The sequence below is a fragment of the Mixophyes fleayi genome, chromosome 5, assembly GCF_038048845.1.
Source record: "Mixophyes fleayi isolate aMixFle1 chromosome 5, aMixFle1.hap1, whole genome shotgun sequence".
In the NCBI taxonomy this organism is placed as follows: domain Eukaryota; kingdom Metazoa; phylum Chordata; class Amphibia; order Anura; family Limnodynastidae; genus Mixophyes; species Mixophyes fleayi.
Window position 1 is genome coordinate 35,583,242 of NC_134406.1, and position 18,519 is coordinate 35,601,760.

At 39.3% G+C, this 18,519-nt stretch overlaps 1 protein-coding gene and 1 long non-coding RNA gene across 4 annotated transcripts in view; one reads left to right on the top strand and one right to left on the bottom strand.

Moving 5' to 3' along the window:
• Window positions 1-7,576, top strand: part of JCAD (junctional cadherin 5 associated) — a 78,902-nt gene extending 71,326 nt beyond the window's left edge. For 2 of the 3 annotated variants that reach the window (XM_075212024.1, XM_075212025.1), the window contains one exon: window positions 1,675-7,576. In XM_075212024.1, coding sequence (XP_075068125.1) covers window positions 1,675-1,709 — 35 coding nt within the window. In that variant the 3' untranslated portion in view covers window positions 1,710-7,576. The remainder of the gene's footprint in view (window positions 1-1,674) is intronic. The other variant, XR_012692738.1, reaches the window with a different exon arrangement.
• Window positions 7,577-7,743: 167 nt separating this feature from the next.
• Window positions 7,744-17,413, bottom strand: LOC142157641 (uncharacterized). The gene is made up of 3 exons (XR_012692539.1): window positions 17,343-17,413; window positions 14,785-14,816; window positions 7,744-7,927 (listed from the first exon to the last, which is right to left on the bottom strand). It is a non-coding gene; the product is annotated as an uncharacterized LOC142157641 (long non-coding RNA).
• Window positions 17,414-18,519: the final 1,106 nt, after the last annotated feature.

Below are 18,519 nucleotides of genomic sequence, written 5' to 3' on the forward strand. Positions count from 1 at the left end.
ACAACAGTACAAGTATATCTATCACACCATGACAACTAGCATAAACAGCTGCACATTCCCAGATCACATGAAACATAGCGCCATTGAATGAGCCACATCTTCCACCCTTAGCTTTACCAGCTAAGAGGTGTACAATAGACACAATCAAGATAGTGAGTCTGCTCCTAACACTGATGGAGGCTATATTTGGTATCAGCGAAGCCTGCTTTCAGTCTCTGTCGACAAGGGGAACCACAATGACTCCTTCATATAGAAAATTAAATATGGCATGCCTTAAAAGAATGGCATATATATGTTTTTTTTGTCCTGCTTCCAGAGGCTACAAAGATCCGACTCAGCGGATTACTCTAGTTGCACTGTGAGGTTTTGTCATTTTGAAAGTAGAGCATGTTTTAATGGAATATAATAATGTTTAGAGTGGATTGTCAGAGAGGCCTCAATATATAAATATTCCAAGGTAGCTATAGAACCATCTATGCATCCACCTCCCAGCGTCACATCTTTTCTGTGAGTCCAGAATATACTATTAGAGGTTTTACAGATTTGTTTAATTTAGGGGCTGTTCCCCAGTGGGTTCAAAAGAGAGATTTTTCCTTTGTGCAGCAGGTTGTGACTATGTCACCAAACACATACAGTAAGTCTCATCAGTAGTGGTATTTCCCTATGAATCATACAATAGATTAAGCAGTTTTATCTGAGAACCAGCTACCTCTACCTCCAGAGTCGTCAAAGCAGACAGTGTCTGTGACCACCAATAATATTGCTGAGCCTGAGAATCAATAAAGTACAAGTAAATATTAGGAAGCACAAGGCCTCCCTAATAAGTCATCAGCTTATTGCAGTGATACAAAATCTGTTTATTATTAAAATATCTCTGGAGCAGCTGAGTGATGCTCAGTAAGGCTTTACATACTGCTTTGGTGCGCCAATCTCTGGTCATATGCGCATGCGTGACTTGGCTAACCGGCTCAGGCAATGCAGTACAACAGTCATCTTGGCTGGGCATTCAATTCCACTTAGTGAAATAAAAATAGAAAACAAATTAAACAAAAATTAGGAAAAAAAAAATATTTTAAAATAAATAATTAAAAAAATTCTATATTTAAAGAATAAAGCAATTTTTTAAGTCATTGGGCCAGAGTCATTAAGGGAAGTAACACAAAAAAATTAGTAAATGTTCTCCGGGACAAACCATGTTACAATGCAAGGGGTGCAAGTTAGTTTATTATTTTGCACATAAGTTAAATACTGGCTGTTTTTTCATGTAGCACACAATTGATAATTTTATTTTTACACCGAAATTTAAAGGTAATCTAGGACATGCCCTACCCCAACTATAAATCTGACCCCACATTTTAAATTTACCTCCCCTCCAATGCAACATGGTTTTGCCCAGGGGATGCTTTTGCTAGAGTAATCCGGCAAATGTCTTTGGCGGCGGGGGCTTTGATACATAGGGAGAATCCAACACCCATTTTTTGCCTGAGATAGGGGCAAATCTATATGCAATAAATAGACCCCACAATGTCTTGGCAAACGTCAGCCGTAAATATGCCATTGTTGACCAGTCACCAATCTTTTGACATTGTATTTTTTTGCTAAGAGCTCTACAGATCAAGACAGTTTTACATTGTGTTAATTTTTGTTGACTTCTCTATTATTTGTATTTTACAGATGCCTATGACCCCACCAGAGTGGAAAGAGTTTAACCTAAACATTGAGAATTGGCCTCGTATAATGTGTAGTGGTGAGGACTGAACGAAACAGATGGCCAATATATCTTTGTCTTGTCAGACGAAAAGTGTTTGAGTAATGTATGGCATACCCACACTGCCGTTACTACTGCCAAATCAACGTAACTTGTCATCTGCACTGTATTTAATAAAATATCTAGGATAAGATGGATAACAAATGTACTAGGGAAGTCTTTTCATGAGAAGCACAATGAGAAGATTTCTGGCCAACTCTTACCAATGAGGTTTGTAAACATGTGACTAATTTCTGATATGCGCAATATGTGCCAAGGTCCCAATGAATGTAGTGTTGAACTCTGCACAAGTATGACACAGGAGGCTAGTAACACAATCTGAATGTATCCATACCTGCACATTGCATAGACTTGGAAAGACTGTTGTTACTTTATTTTTAACCTGTTTTACAACTCTGTTCTTATATGGATGCTTGTACTTTAACGCATTTTGGATGGATGGCTAAACACAAAATTAATCCAACTCATCACACCTCATTAAACCTCTACACTGCTGACAGTTCTGCAAAGAAAAAATGAACTTTGTGTTGAAGAATTGATGTGTGCTTTATGAATGCAAAAACCCTTTCTAAACAACAGCTCGGAAGGAGAATGAACATGTCTAATTGGATGTGTGTCTTTTCTGTAGGAGAATCGCAAAACATTTTGACTGTGGGGGAGGTTTTAAAGATATATATGAAAAAGAACTGGCTGCGATGTAGAGTGTGGGCATTCTTCACGGTAGAGAAATCAGTAAACATCTCTTTGACAACTGAATTTTCCAAGGGAAACAATATTTGCTGCTTATAAATATCTGTTGAGTTAAGATCCAAAATGGAAAGAGTTTATCAAGAAACTTAAAGGATTGTATACATACATTATGTAAAATGCTAAATGTTGGCTTTGATAGTGCCGGGGAAGGTTTGAAGAGATGGTAGATTTGAGTGGCGTAGATTGTGGCTTCTGATTGGCTGTGAGCTGCTTACAAACAATAAGATTCTGCCCCTACAGTACTGAATGATCTACTAATGTCATAGCTCTCATGGCTGATCACTGTCGGGACCAATAGTTAATGCCAGGTAGGTGTATCAGATACAGTATATCACCATGTCCTCCAACAAACAAACTGGGAAAGAAACAGCACTTATAAGCTATATAATAAAATAATTTTTAAACAGGTAGCATATCCAAACTGCAGGCTTAGACTAACTCAGTTTTTTTGCTTGCCACAAAATATTGGGCCTATAGATATCCCAATATTATTATCCCTAGAAGAAGTTAGCCGTAAGTATTTTAGCACTTCAATCATATAATACAACGGTAGCTCTCTAGTGGCTAGCAACAGGCAATCTATATCAAAATGCATTCACTGATTTAATATTCAATTTGACCTGTTCTAGATGAAAACATTATTGTGCCTGATTTTCTTTTGTTTTGTACTCCTATATATAAGAAAGAAAAGGTGAGCACTGTTGGGTCTTACCCTTAAAATACTGGGCCATTCCTGTGTGATGTAGGTATAGAACCACTATCTACCCTTTGAAGGGGAATTACCATAGTTAAGCAATACTGTTAAATTAGAAAAAGCACATTAGTTTACGGATGTTAATGTTGTTGCTGTGATGTTGCAGTGCCGGTCAGCACTTGGTCTGTTGGCGTATCTGTTTAATCTTCTTTTACGCTACCAGTGCCTGTATCCCACTTTCTTGATTTTCTGCCTTACTGTACCATTGTATGTCGCAAAGTTCACAATGCTGTAAAAGGAATGTTGTCTGCTATGTATTCTGTAACAATCTATATAATCTTAGTATAGGCTTAGGCAGCCTTGGGCACTGTAGCTTTTTTGGAAATTATAAAGATCCAGAATGCAGGCTGGCAAAGCATGCTGGAATTTGTAGTTCATCAACTGTTGCAGAACCCTAGGTTGCTTATCTGTGCTCTAGAATATACATGTGTGTGCTTTGTAGTCTTAACACAGTTACAAATGCTATTAGCTTAAGTGCCTATGTTTGCTAATACCCACTCATATATGCAAGTGACAGACAGATCCTGCATCCAAAGACACCTCCCGTATCATTCCAAAGCTCTTCCATTTTGTTTTATAGTAACCTGCACCTTATTAAAAAAATTTGATGCATTTTTTGACTACAAGACACATCAGCGCTCACCATTCTTGTTTCATGTATGCCTCTATAATCATATTACCCTATGGCTTAATAGCCATTAATGGCTACTGTTGACCACACCCTTTCCCAGTGCAGGCCAAGCAGCTAAAGAGTGAGGATTCTGTGCATGTTGGACCTCGAGAGTAACTTTCAGCCATTGCCTTCAGATATGGAATGGTAAGAACAGTCCCTTAGAATGTCACTTATTATTCAGGACATAACTATAGAAGGTGCACGACACATAAATCTGTTCAGCCTCCTACCAGCATTCTGTGGCATCATAAATCATTTTGAATAGAGAGGCATTAAAAATAACCATGACCTGAAAACATGAGATCTGGAATATAGAAGTGATAGATTTGAGTGAATGGCATTAAGAGAAGTTGAGCATGGATATGGCATTTTATTTTTGCTGTTAACTAGGCCCCGGTGGGATGGGCAAGTACCACAGAGTAGTAACTTGGTTGAGGCTTACTCACAGTGCTAGGGGCAACACAGCTTCAAGACACCCATTGCCAACACTATCTACTGCTATATGTGTTTGTGGATATTTCACACTGTGTCATAGAAAGTACAATTCCCTTGGCCCTATCTAGGACTTAGATCTTGCTCTCACATTTGCAGTATTATTTTTGTATTATCCTAAAATGTAGGTTATAACATTACACTAACATGAATGGTTTAATTTTCTACATGAATTGCCTTGTACCCCAAGCGAGCTGTTGTAGTAGCGCTAATGGCTTTCTGTTTGCGTGAGACTAGTATGAAAGTCTTGGATATATGTGGCGTATATGGATCCCACATGTATCAGCATGATCAGGCAAATCTCTGCCATACTAGGTTACAATCTTTATGGATATTCTGTTACTTTTTTTCAGTAATGCACTTTCTCTAAGCATGACACGGCCTTTTATATGTTAGTAGTTATGTCTGTAATATGAAAGGACATTAAATACTGTATGTAGAGCACCAATGCAATCTGAATGGTATTGCCACTGAATCTAATTATATGTGGATGCTACATGTTTAGGGACATATGCTTTAAATGTGTAACATTATCTCATGTTAATTATCTCTTCATGCAGGGAATTAAATCACTAAATGATGCCATGAGAAATATGTGGGCATAGTGAAGACAGGGCAGCAGGGGGGCATCTAACTAAGGAATGCCAGGAAGCATCTAACGTAGGATGGCTAGGGGGCATCTAACTAAGGCTAGAGGACATCTAACTAAGGATGGCTAGGGGGCATCTAACTAAGGCTAGAGGACATCTAACTAAGGATGGCTAGGGGGCATCTAACTAAGGAAGGCCAGGGGACATCTAACTAAGGCTAGGGGGCATCTATCTAAGGAAGGTTAGGGGCACATAACTAAGAAAGGCCAGGGGGCTAGATGCCCATAGCCTTCCTTAGATGCCCCCAAGTCTTAGTTAGATACTAAGGCTAGCGGGCATCTAACTAAGGAAGGTTATGGGGCATCTAACTAAGGAGGGCTAGGGGGCATCTAACTAAGGAAGCCTAGGGTGGATCTAACTAAGGAAGGCCAGGGGGCATCTATCTAACACTAGGGGGCATAAAACTAAGGAAGACTGGGGGCATCTAACTAAGGAAGTCTATGGGGCATCTAACTAAGGAAGGCTATGGGGCATCTAACTAAAGATGGTTAGTGGGCACCTAACTATGGAAGGCCAAGGTGCATCTAACTAAGGAAGGCCAGGGGGCATCCAACTAAGGCTAGGGGGTATCTAACTAAGTATGGCTAGGGGGTGTATAACTAAGGAGCTAGGGGCATCTAACTAAGGAAGTTCAGGGGACATCTAACTAAGGAAGGCCAGGGGACATCTAACTAAGGAAGGCCAGGGGACATCAAACTAAGGAAAGCCTGGGGGTATCTAACTAAGGAAGGCCAGGGGGTATTTAACTAAAGAAGGCCAAGGGGCATCTATCTAAGGAAGGCCAGGGGACATCTAACTAAGGAAGGCTCAGTTTCCATGTTAAGAACACACAAACTTATCAAATGAGGGCAACGCAACATCACGACATACTGTGAGTTGAGGTGGGGTTGAGGAAGCTAATTGGCATGTAATGGCAAAACATGTTTACCTGGCAGTGGACCTACAGCATTATGTGCTGACAATATATAATGATGGCATTTGTATTTATTCAACACACACTCCCAATATTGTGGATTTTAAAATCAGGGCAAATTTAGCCAATCCCCTGATACACCCATATCACAGTCTACTTGACACACAGTCAAAGTTGGATTATCGAGCAAAAATTTGACTATAATATACATTGAATAAGATCACTGTTGAGGCAACAACAATTTCCTCCTAGTGTATTCACTTTTGATTGTTTTAAAAATATTCCGTATTTTAAAAAGTTTCTACAACTTGTCTTATACATCTGACTTCATAAAAGATACATGGCACACCTTACCTGAAGGTGTAAATGTGGCTGAATAGGTGCGTCTAGACCATCTGGGTCGCTCCAGCAATGGGCCACCTTTAACCTCCTTTACCTGCCCATCAACATCCTGTGTTATCTTGACATGAGATAATGTTATATTTCAGGGACATTCTGTACTTATTAGAATGACATGAGGGACTCCAATCCATTTTCTTCCTTGTATTGTACATGTTGTGTGGTCGAAAGCAGAGGATATTATTGTCTATAAGTTACCCTCGTCTCCATTCTCAGGCTCACAGTAATCACTGAGGCACCAGCATACTGGCCCGCCACAGCTGCCGGTAATGTGGGCGATAGCAATACGTCTGAACCAATGGTAGTCCTAAAAACAAGGCAGGCTGAAGCAGCCGCCTCTCGCGGTGGGATTGAGGGCAGCAAAACGGGGAGAAATAATGTATAAAAAAAATGACAATTTTCTCACTGCAGTATTCTAATTGGTCTCTACCTTGTTGGTAGACCTAGTAGTGATTAATGTGACAATATTTGTCTTCTATAGTGTACACTACACTAAAACAAATGTTTGTTAGTTTGTGTAAGGATTTAGAGGGGAGTCATTTCAGTTGCCGCCCCTAAACTGTAATCCACAGAATGGTTCTGAAATTACAGGAATATGTTGATATGTTGAGCATCTGCAAAACCATTCCTAGGATGTATTTTAAAATTTAGCTGTTTCACTTACACCTGTTTTTGTTACAAGTATTTTTTTACATAGAATATCTTATAAAGAATAATCGGACTTGTAATCATTAATATACACTTTTGCATTTAAATGAAAAAAAAAATACTATGTGTATAAATGATATCTTAAAGTGCACCCATCACCTATACACAGTGGAGGCAGCCATTTTGTGCGCTGACCCAGTATTCAGCCAATTAATTCACTCGTTACGAGGCCTAATATGGGATCCCACCACAAAATGGCTGCCCCCGCTGTGTATAGGTGATGGTTACACTTTAACCATTTCAGCTGAATTCAAATGCCACTGATGTTTTGCACTTGCCGTTACTTATTTTGTTTTCTATATTGTAGAAAGAAAAAATCATTTGTATGGCAAATATGTCAGTGAAAAAAAAAAACGGAAAAAAAAATTGCTCATTTAAAGTATCTATTGCTTTTTACAAAATATGGTCTATTTTTTTAATGTGTACACATGCCACAAGTTGCCAATAAAAAAATATTATATGTAATAAATTCAGTATATTTGTTTTGACTGCTCTCCAGAAGGCTTATTGCTCAGTCACTGTGATATATTATCCTGCATTAATTTCCAGCTATGATTTAGTCTCCTGGGGGGGGAGGTAAAACGCTGGGGGTGACGTTATCTCACCTCATTTTATGTGGACACCCTCGTTGCTCTGTAATTTACAGAAGAGGTTGTCAGAGACCAGCATTCCAGAACCATTAGGAGACCTTTGGATTTTCTCCACCATATCACTCTATTTACTGGCTTCCACCTGATCCATGCATATTATACAGGTTCCATTTCAAGGTCTGGTTGTACTCAAGCACATATTGTGAAACCCGCTGGCAGGTAGATGAGGTCTATTAAATGAGGAAGAGAAAAAAAGGAACATCCATGGTGCAAGTAAGCAGATCCCAAGTTCCAGTAAGAAAAATTATAATCTGGATTGATGCAACCATGCTGGTCCAATCACAAGTGGCTAGTTTAACTTCAGCTAGGCATGTGACGTGCAGTCCACTTAAAAACGGTAGGTCTGATTCATTAAGGAAAGTTAAGCAAAAGTAAGCAAGTAAGGCATGTTGCATTGGATGGGGAGGTAAATTTAAAATATGATGACAGATTTATAGTTGGGGTAGGGCATGTCCTAGAACAACTTTAAATTTCAGTGTACAAATAAGCCATCAAGTATTTGTGTGCTACATGAAAAAAACAGCCAGTATTTACCTTATGTGCAAAATAATAAACTCATTTGCACCCCTTGCATTGCAACATGGGGCTAGATTTACTAAGCTGCGGGTTTGAAAAAGTGGGGATGTTGCCTACAGCAACCAATCAGATTCTAGCTGTCATTTTGTAGAAGGTATTAAATAAATGAAAGCTAAAATCTGATTGGTTGCTATAGGCAACATCCCCACTTTTTCAAACCCGCAGCTTAGTAAATCTAGCCCATGGTTTTGTCCGGACAAATTGAGTAAGAAAACTTACTCAATTTTTTGCTTAACTTTCCTTCAATGTCCTGTTTTTATACCACTTTTCTATATGAAACAATTAGGGGCATATTCAATTGTCGGCGGAAACGACGAACATCTTTCGGTCCGCGCATTATTACCGCTATTACGGTAGTTTTCTCGCTGGATTTCAGCTCGCAGCTCAGGGAGCCGCGAGCTGAAATCCAGCTAACTACTACCGTAATAACGGTAGTAGTTTTAGCGCACCACGGAAACAGCACAATTGAATATGTCCATAAATGTGTAAGTGTTAACATATTTTTTAGCTCCTTAAGCAACTAGTACCCAAAATGATTGTGAGCCTGTACATGTCACAAGTAATTGTAACTGCATTAAACACAATGGACCTGATTCATTAGGGAGAGTAAAGCAAAAAAATGAGTAGCTTTGCACCTTGGCAAAACCATGTTGCATTAAAAGGTGATGTAAATTTAAAATGTAATGGGTGATTTCTAGTTGGGGTAAGGCATGTCCTAGATCAACTTTAAATTTCAGTGTATAAATAAGCTATCAAGTATTTGTGTGTTGCATGAAAACAGTATTTTTTCATATGTGCAAAATAATAAAATAATTTGCACCCCCTGCATTGTAACATGGTTTTGTCCATACTTTTGCCTTACTTTTCTTAATGAATCAAGCCCAATGACTTTTCCTTAGAGAAACGTGACCTGCCACCACTAGACTGACAGTCAGAATGTGACTGACCTGGTGCATATTACTCATATGTTTGTCAGTTGGATCTCTTGTCCGCATATGAACGCAATATAGGATCTTGGTATTGTACAGCGCTAGAGTACTGTATTGATCAGCAGGGACATACCGATCAATAATGGGAATTGTTAACAGGAACTTGCTTAGGTTGCATGGGTCATGCTAATTAAGTATTGCAGCAGTAGGTTGAATAAGTATCGCTCAACTGCCTCGGAGAAATTTCTTTGTTAAATTATTGTTTATAAAGTGCCAACATATCATGTGATGCTGTATATTTTGGGGATCGTGATAGAAATAAATGGGTTGGGTATGAATTTCCGACGTTGAATCTGAACTAAAATGTTGTCAGTCTACCTGCTGAAAGAGTTATTCTGTCTACATGCTGAAAATGAAGACACTGTGATTGTCGACTGTAGAATTACCGACAGTCACAATGAGTTTTTCTAACTGCAAAAAAAGATTTTTTTTTTACACACTTGGGGCATATTCAATTCTTTGAATTCCCCGCGCCGTTAAAACTATTACCGTTATTAGTAATAGCTGGATTCCTGAGCCGCGAGCTGAAATCCAGCGAAAAAACTACCGTAATAATGGTATTTACCCGCACTATCACTGTTGTTACGGTAATAGTGCGCGAAGCCCCTTGGAATCATTTTTATGGGTTGTTTTATTTGGACAGTCATGGATCCTCGGATTACTTTTATTGGGTGATTCATTTAGAGGTTATAAATGAGGCTACACCAAGCAGCAGTGTTTTTGGAAGTAGATGGAAACATTTTATAGTGCTAGAAGGTTGGACTTGGTGTGACATTTACAGATTTGCATGTTACACACTTTTACATGTTTCAGCCTCTCTGCTAACCTTGGTACACACACAGCTTACAGCGGCTTCTCGACAGGCTGTTGGTTAATAGTGCACCTTGAAGTGTGCTGGATGGCTCAGATAACTGGATATTTGTGGTGCACAACCTCTGAGTATCATAAATTACCTACTAAGAGTTCACAACACAAGACAAATCACAGCACCTGTTCCAATATACTAGAGTCTACGGAGCAGGCACTGAAAGGCAGGGTAGATAGCATATAATAATGAAAAGAAAACAAAAGAAATTTCAGTGTGAACATTGTAATTATTATTAAGATTTTTTTTAAAAACAAAATATGAGTTATGCTAATCCAGATCAAGGCTTACAGATAAAGTAAAATGAGTGAAGACATTAAAATATAGCACTCAAATTGTGAATCCACCCATTTAAAGTTATAACTGAGAAATTGATTGCAATAATTTAAAACATTATAAATATATACAGACACAAACGTTCTTATAAAAAATGTATTTTAGCTAAAAACAAATATTTTGAACGCTGTTACCTGCATTATAATCCCAGGGTAAGAGTTGAACATGATAATTATATGCTTAAATCATGGATAGAATTGTAAGCACAAAAAAAAAATATCAGACAAATTTACCATCAAGTAGAAATTCATGATAGTACATATTAAATCATTTGTACTGTATAATTAATATATATACATATATATATTATATATAGTAACAAAAGCGCCCTCCTTGTAGCACTTCTGACACCACTTGTTGCAAGAGCACCCTGCAGATATCAGCAACATGGACAACTTCTTGTTGTAAATCAAAACGGTGGTATATTGTTACATCTCAATAAATAAGGCAAAAAAGAAAGATGCTCTGCACAGGTAGAGGCAGGGCCGGATTAACCATAGGGCTAACTGGGCTACAGCCCAGGGGCCTCGGGCATCCAGGGGGCCCTTGAAAGTGCTCAACAGCAGTATTGGTCTGGCGGGGGCGCCCCAGGCCCGATCAGTGCTGCTGAGCACTTTCACTGCGGTCCTTCCCCGGCGCGCTGTAGTCTCCTTACTGAGGAGATCTCGTGAGTCTCACTCTCACAAGATCTCCTCAGTAAAGAGCGTACAGCACGCCGGGGAAGGACCGCAATGCCAGGAGAAGGAGGTCAGTGCCTTGGGGGCGGCTCGGATCACGGGGGGCCCTTACAGGGCAATGGAGGCCCCCTTAGCCCAGGGGCCTCCATTCCCTTAATCCGGCCCTGGGTAGAGGAAGAAACCGAGTGTAATGTATAACAATGTATAAACTTTCAATATAAGGCACTTGGGGGTGCTAGTCCTGATATATTAGGAATACAAGAATTCATGAACAGAGGTTCATGAAGGAATGACTCTTCAGCACTCCTTATTCCATTAAAATATAGCTTTTATTAATTTTATTAAAATAAGACATCCTCCCGGAAGAAAAGCGTGAAATATTAAAAACATAGTGTGCACGCATACATACATACATACATACATACATACATACATACATACATACATGTGATTAAAAACAAGAACACACTCAGAGAGGGATCTGTCATGTATATGATTGAGTAAATATATAATCAGACAATGATCTGAAAGAATCTTACACAGCGCACTCTCGTGAAACTCTATAGTGGTGTGTATATATAGGCAGAGATAGATTTAGTCTCATATAGTGTATGTGAATAAGCCTAATTGTTCACCATAGATAGAGTTATAATGTTTAGCAGGCAAAAAAGATACAGTGCTTGGTTGGTCTATCCACGAAAACCCTTAAAGTTAATTCCTTGCTTAGTAAATAACTGCCTGATAAGGCTAATGAGCTTGGATCCCAGCTTTGTAACAGCACTGTTGCAAGATTGAATAACTTGAAACAGACAGATTGCTACAAAATAGCTGATATGAAGTAGCTAATAGGATAATATATAAGAGCTCTGTATAATGTAAATGTCTGATAATACGTGAGTAGTAATCACAAATGTCAGTATCTTGCCAGACGAGTATCAGTCTAATCAGACTGACCCGCAAAAATTACGGCTTTACAATGCAGCAGAGATATTGGATTCAGTAACCCGAGACAGTCAGACAAACAGCTAATGTGTAGCTGGTGTCTAGTAACAAATATATATAGCACAGTTGTGCAAGGGAGCTCCGTTTTATTGAAAGGGTCTAAAAGATGCCAAATTCACTTGTTTAGTAATGTAAATCTGATCTTATCATTTCCCGTATATTGATTATTAACTGGTTATGTACAAGTGATATATTAAAGTCTATTGAACCAGAGGCACGGATTACTCAAATAGGTTCATAGCAAAGACAAAGCTTCTAATACTTGAGCCGTGTGGATGATGAGCCTCATGTATGGAGTACCCTGGTCTCCTAATGGAGTCAATTTATACACACGCAGTCACAGATTAAAGGTGTTAAAGACCGAGATAGCGATGGTGTTAACAAAATCCCAGTGTGTGATAATCCTAAATAGGAACAACGATTAAACTCAAGAGTATATTTGCATATCTTTGAGACATTAAGGGCTATATTTACTAAGCTGCGGGTTTGAAAAAGTGGGGATGTTGCCTATAGCAACCAATCAGATTCTAGCTGTCATTTTGTAGAAGGTACTAAATAAATGAAAGCTTGAATCTGATTGGTTGCTATAGGCAACATCCCCACTTTTTCAAACCCGCAGCTTAGTAAATATAGCCCTAAGTCTCTATATCTCGAGGTCTCCTGGCATGATTATAGACCAACAAAAATGATGAATGAATTTGCCTAGCTAAGATTATCTTGAACTATGTTGGTATATAGCAAAAAATATTTCTATATAACTGCGGATAAGTCTGCTAATAACAATAGTCGGCTGTGGATCCCTGTCTGAGTTGGTGTTTGGCGCCACGAGGACGCTGGCCCCAACGTACGTTTCACCCCAAAGGCTTTCTCAAGGGGAATCACAATAAAACATCACACGTCAGGACAACAACACTAGGCAACCTATGCTTAGCTATATGGCAGCTCCTTAACTGCCAGACAGCCACTGACTGGCATCGGTTGCAATGCACAGTTGCACAGTACAGATCTTTATACTCAAGACTCCTCCCACAGCCTTGGCTTGATGGACAGGAGACACTCCCACTTTGCCTTTAAAACGAAGTCTCCTCAGGTGCTCTGTAACTCCTATTCAGACACCCTACGTCATTCTGCTGTAGCTGTGGAAGACACTTTTAAAGCATGTAAGTAAAATTACATTTCACATTTCAGCTTGTAACATATGTCTTAGATCTGTATGTAACTGAACATAAACACAGTGCTACACCTGTATATAACTTGGTCTGCATCCTTTTACCTGCAGACTGTCAGCTCCATAGTCAATTCCACCTGAGAGGCCTGTGGCAAGCCACTCCCATTGCCACAATATAAAAATTAGGCGTTGGCGTAGTCAGTCAAGGTCACTGGAATTGAAAACACCTCCCATGTAAGTGCATATATCCTGCCATACTTGTCTACTCCTAAAATGTCCAGGAGACTCATGAATTTGTATAGGTTTCCCAGAACTTTGTGAGACCAGGGGCAAAATGTGCCAAGCTGCGATTTGCCTTTTTCAGCAATTTTCTCGGGCGAGTTTGAACCCGCCGATGTATGAAAGTGCGATTTGATAGTAAATCACCAGTACAGTGATGTAACCAAAATAGACACGCTACAAAGCCATCCATACTTTTGCCCATTCTAAGAATACAAGTCGCCATATGTATGAAGCTGCAATTTTGCAAACTTGCTAGAGATCGCTGTGAAAATCACCAGAATTAACACGTTGCTTTGGATAGGCGAGACTAGCCAACACATCAGCTTTCCACCGCTGGCCAGTGTTAACAGAGGCACAATACAAATTTTAGTTATGAGGGTAATCATGATTTCTTGTTTAGAGGGGCAAAAATTATTATTATTATCCTACAGGGGCCAAATTATTTTATGAATAATTTATTTCATTAATGATTATAGGCAAGGGGAAAAAAAACATTTATTTTATTATATTATAGTGGCATATTACTTCATTTACCAGTGAGGTAATATTTTTTTTCTCATGTGGCAAGACTTAATATTTCCAGAAGGGGACACCATTTAAAGTACATATTTGGGGCACTACAAACAGTACAAGAAGCACATGTCATTTTAACGTAAAAGAAAATGAAAACAACCCCCACATATAATATATATATATCACTTTGCCATACTGGCTACTTATAAAAAAAATCTAAAACATTTATTATATATGTCTTAATTCACTATTGAGAAGGAAATATAGGAGCAGGGACAGGTATAGATAGATGGGAGCAGTGGGGTAAGGGACATAATGAGAGAAGCAGATAAGTAAGAGGGTGAGAGGAGCAGGGGGTGAGGCACAGATGAGAGAAGCAGGGGAGAGAGTGAGGGAGTTACCTTGGATGACGATAGGGGCACATGGGCAGAGTGGACAGATAACAGATAAGGGACAGTTGAAGGGTCACAAGGAAGACATAGGGGAGAGGTGAAGAAACACAGAATTGGTGGGGGGGGACAGGGTGGGTAACCTTGCATTATTTAATATGGTTTACTGTAAAAATGCATCTAAAATTAATTTTAAACCATGAAAAGCCGTTCATTTCAAATTTCCATACCTGCACTTCTAAATTCCCACTTGGACCACTGCCTACAAATGCACAGATATATGAATCAATCAAGGGTAAAAAGTAATTAACAAGAAAAAGCACAGAGACTATTCTACGTAGTTACGCTCACTCGATGGCGCCTCTTACCGGTAGCATTTTCAGGTTTTGTTGCATGTAAAAAAGGGTGGTGACCGTAAAACCATGGAACATACTAATGAGGCCAATGATAGACTGATGTGTATATGTTAAGTAATAAATCCCACATGCATAGTCTGGGTGTTTGTAAACACCTTTTACTGATTACACTTATTCTAGACTGTTTAAATAAGTATTGATTATAAATTTAAAATGTGTTACTAGTGTTAACAGCTAAAGTAACTACTGAGACTGTACGTTGTCTCCTTGGCACGCCTCAGACCCCTGTGTGGAAGTCTGGGTGGGGGGTCCTTACTCTGGGTTTCAATGCAATGTAGTTGTCAACAGGATGTTGTTTTTAGAGCAGGGTTCCAGTTGACAACTGGATCTTACCTGGTAGATTCACCTTTACAGAGATTATATGACACACAAGGCGGCAGTGCTTACTTCTATTCAAGCAGCAAAGGTCAGGTAATGGATCCAGGTTGGTAACCTGGCAAATTACTAACCAGGGGAAGCTAGTTTATGGAAGAAATTTCATTTTGAGTGTAGTTCTTCATTAAACATTAAAATTAATCATTAATGCAATAAAATGACCACATTTATTGCTGGAACGTAGGTCTCTTGAGTTTCACTTGCCTCTAATCCAAGGAGTCACAGCATGTAATGGAACATCTCCCTCTAGTTCCTTATGGAAAACTAAACTCTCCTTTGTTTATGTTTCGCAAGACTTCAAAACCAAGACACTTGTTTGTCTCTTTCTGATCCACCATGTGGAATCATGATCCCTAACTGCATCCCTGGCTGAACTTACAGTTTGTAACTTGAACAGGAGAGCAGAGGTCTAAGATATCTAACGTTAGTCACCAACTCTACAGCTTAAGAGTGGGATTTCGTAAGAGAAATTTTTTATTTTCAGCAATTTAATTTGCCATCTCTAACATTCAGAACTAGTCAAAGGAACTTTGTTCTGTATGCAAATATTTAAAATATTTACAAAAAAAAAAGATAAAATGTATATTTTTTTAAATATACAGAGTATGAGGGGGGACATAAAAGTGAACAATTATTTTTAATAAAAAATAAGGAAAGGAAGTGTAGTGGTACTTATGTTGTCATTCCACAGAGAGTGATTTCTTTCTGTGTCTTCTATATGATTCCTATCACCATGTGTATGTGTCTCCTGAGATGTGACGGGTGGGGAGAGACTCCTGATTTAAGGGATGCGGCAGTGGGCCCCTTGTCCGCAGCACGGCCATGGGGCCCCCACTCCCAAGAAGTAGGGGCCCCATGGCTGCTGACATTTGCTCCAGTACCAGCCCCCCAGGTGCACATCTTCCAGAGAGAGAGGAGCGTGACTCTCACACAGATAGTTACGACAAAACAGAGAAGCTCCCTGCAGCATTGCTAACATCATGTAATTTATAAAATCACAATGCACCATTTGTCCATGGTCAGCCAGACTGGGATATCTGTCAGTTCGAGTCAGTCACTTACTCTGCAAGAGTAACCATACAGAATTTTTCAATGAATAAAACTTGTTAAAATTTTTACTCAAAATACATTAGATATTAAATGAGGCCATAGTACAATTTTTAATTTACAGCTGTCTGTGTCTGTGTCTGTCAGTCTCTGTGTGTGCGTGTGTCTCTGTCTGTGTGTGTGTATGTTAGGGAATTTAGCCTGTAAGCCCCAATGGGGCAAGGACTGATGTGAGTGAGTTCTCTGTACAGCGCTGCGGAATTAGTGGTGCTATATAAATAAATGGTAGTAATAATAATAATTAATCATTAATCATTAGCCTTCAGAACAGGGGCCTCCAAAGCAATGAGTAAATGCTATCGCTCTGGATATCTTTTGCCATGACAGCTCTTTATCGCTCCACTGTTAACTATATTAATCTCTGTGATAAGTGTTACTTCCAAAAAATAGACCCCCAATGAGAAATAGCGAAGAAATGTCCCATGCTTGCTGTAACAATAATCATGTGTGCCCAGCATGGAGGTCATTATTGGTTTCGTGTAGTTATTGGTTTTGGCTTCCACGGAATGCCAGCTTTGTGGAAAGACCACACAGATGTAGACTGTTTCCCTTGTTTCATCTCACTATATATTTATTTCCTTATGTACGCTCGGCAGGATAAACAATCAAGGATTTAAATTACTAGTAGAATACATATATCCCTCATATACAGATGATATGTTATGAAGGTTACAGCATGGAATGCTGCAGTGATAAGGAAAGAAGTGATGGTGAGGGGCAGCAGGAGGTAAATACGGGTTTGACTGTGTGTTCCTCTAGGTCAGTGATGGGCAAACTTTTTCAGGAGCGGGCCAAATAAAAAAGAAAAACTTTATTAAAAAACTCAAATATCGAAATATATAATACAAATTTTTTGAATGGGACGGGAGGGTGTTATATAGCAGTGTTACCTCTATAAGTGCAGCGATCGTACAGACACAGCACTTATTTCAGCAGGTTGTTGCAGATCCGTCTGTCTGGTGAGCCACTAACTGACAACACAGCAGCCAATCGAAATCCGCCTTAGTATATGGCCCAGCCCATCTCTTCTCACATGACTTTCAGCCATTAGGGGGCGGGCAGGTGTTTGAGTGATTGACATACGAAGTGTCCTTTTAGGAAGGAGGATGAAGTGTAATGGAGGAAATAGCTGGGAAGGCATAAAAATGAAGGTTCTGACACACAGGGTCGGCCCTAATAATTTTATGCATATTTTAATGACATTTTTTAAAATATTGGCGGGACGGATAGAACCTCTAAGTGGGCCGGATCTGGCCCGTGGGCCGTAGTCTGCCCATCACTGCTCTAGGTGATAACTACTTATCACAGTCTATGCAGGAATCTGGAATCCACACACATCTATATCACCCCTCTCCGATGAACTGTCCAGTAGGGATTATAGCCTGAATGACACTGAATACAGGCTCCAATTCCACTTGCATATCACTAGAGCTCTGAGAGTGTTCCGTAATTGTCCGTAATTGGCGGCAATTATTTGCACGTTATCCAGGGGAATTTGGGGATAACTTTAGCCTGTTCTACACCAGACAGCCGAATAAATTTGTTGTCCTAGCTCTACTCATAGACTATAATATTTATGAAATGTAATTTTACAAATACAGTCTGAAATGGAGATATTGCAGGGTAGAAAAGCAAAAGCGGAACTAGAAGATTATATTGTTGGAGCTTTGTACCTCTGAGAAGCGGCCTGTTCCGCCATGAAAATCATCTTGTGCGAGATTTGGCCGCAACATATCTCAACTCTATGCTAAACCCTGTGGAAAGCACAAATGGAAGTGGAAGTCAGAACATTCAGTCTGCAGACTAAATCTCTGGCATTTCCGTCTGTAGGCAAGTGCCTACTGTGCCTATTAATAAATCCAGTCCACATTCATCAACAATTCTCTAATAAAGTACTTATATTTGCTATAACGATAAGGTACACAATGTACCAAATAATTTAGGGAATAATATCTGTGGTTTCACTGACTACATGAGTTTTATTAAAAATATTTATGCTCCCGTGGCCTTCATAATCCAAATAAAATAAAAAAAAATGCTACCAAAAAGGGTCTATATACTCTAAAA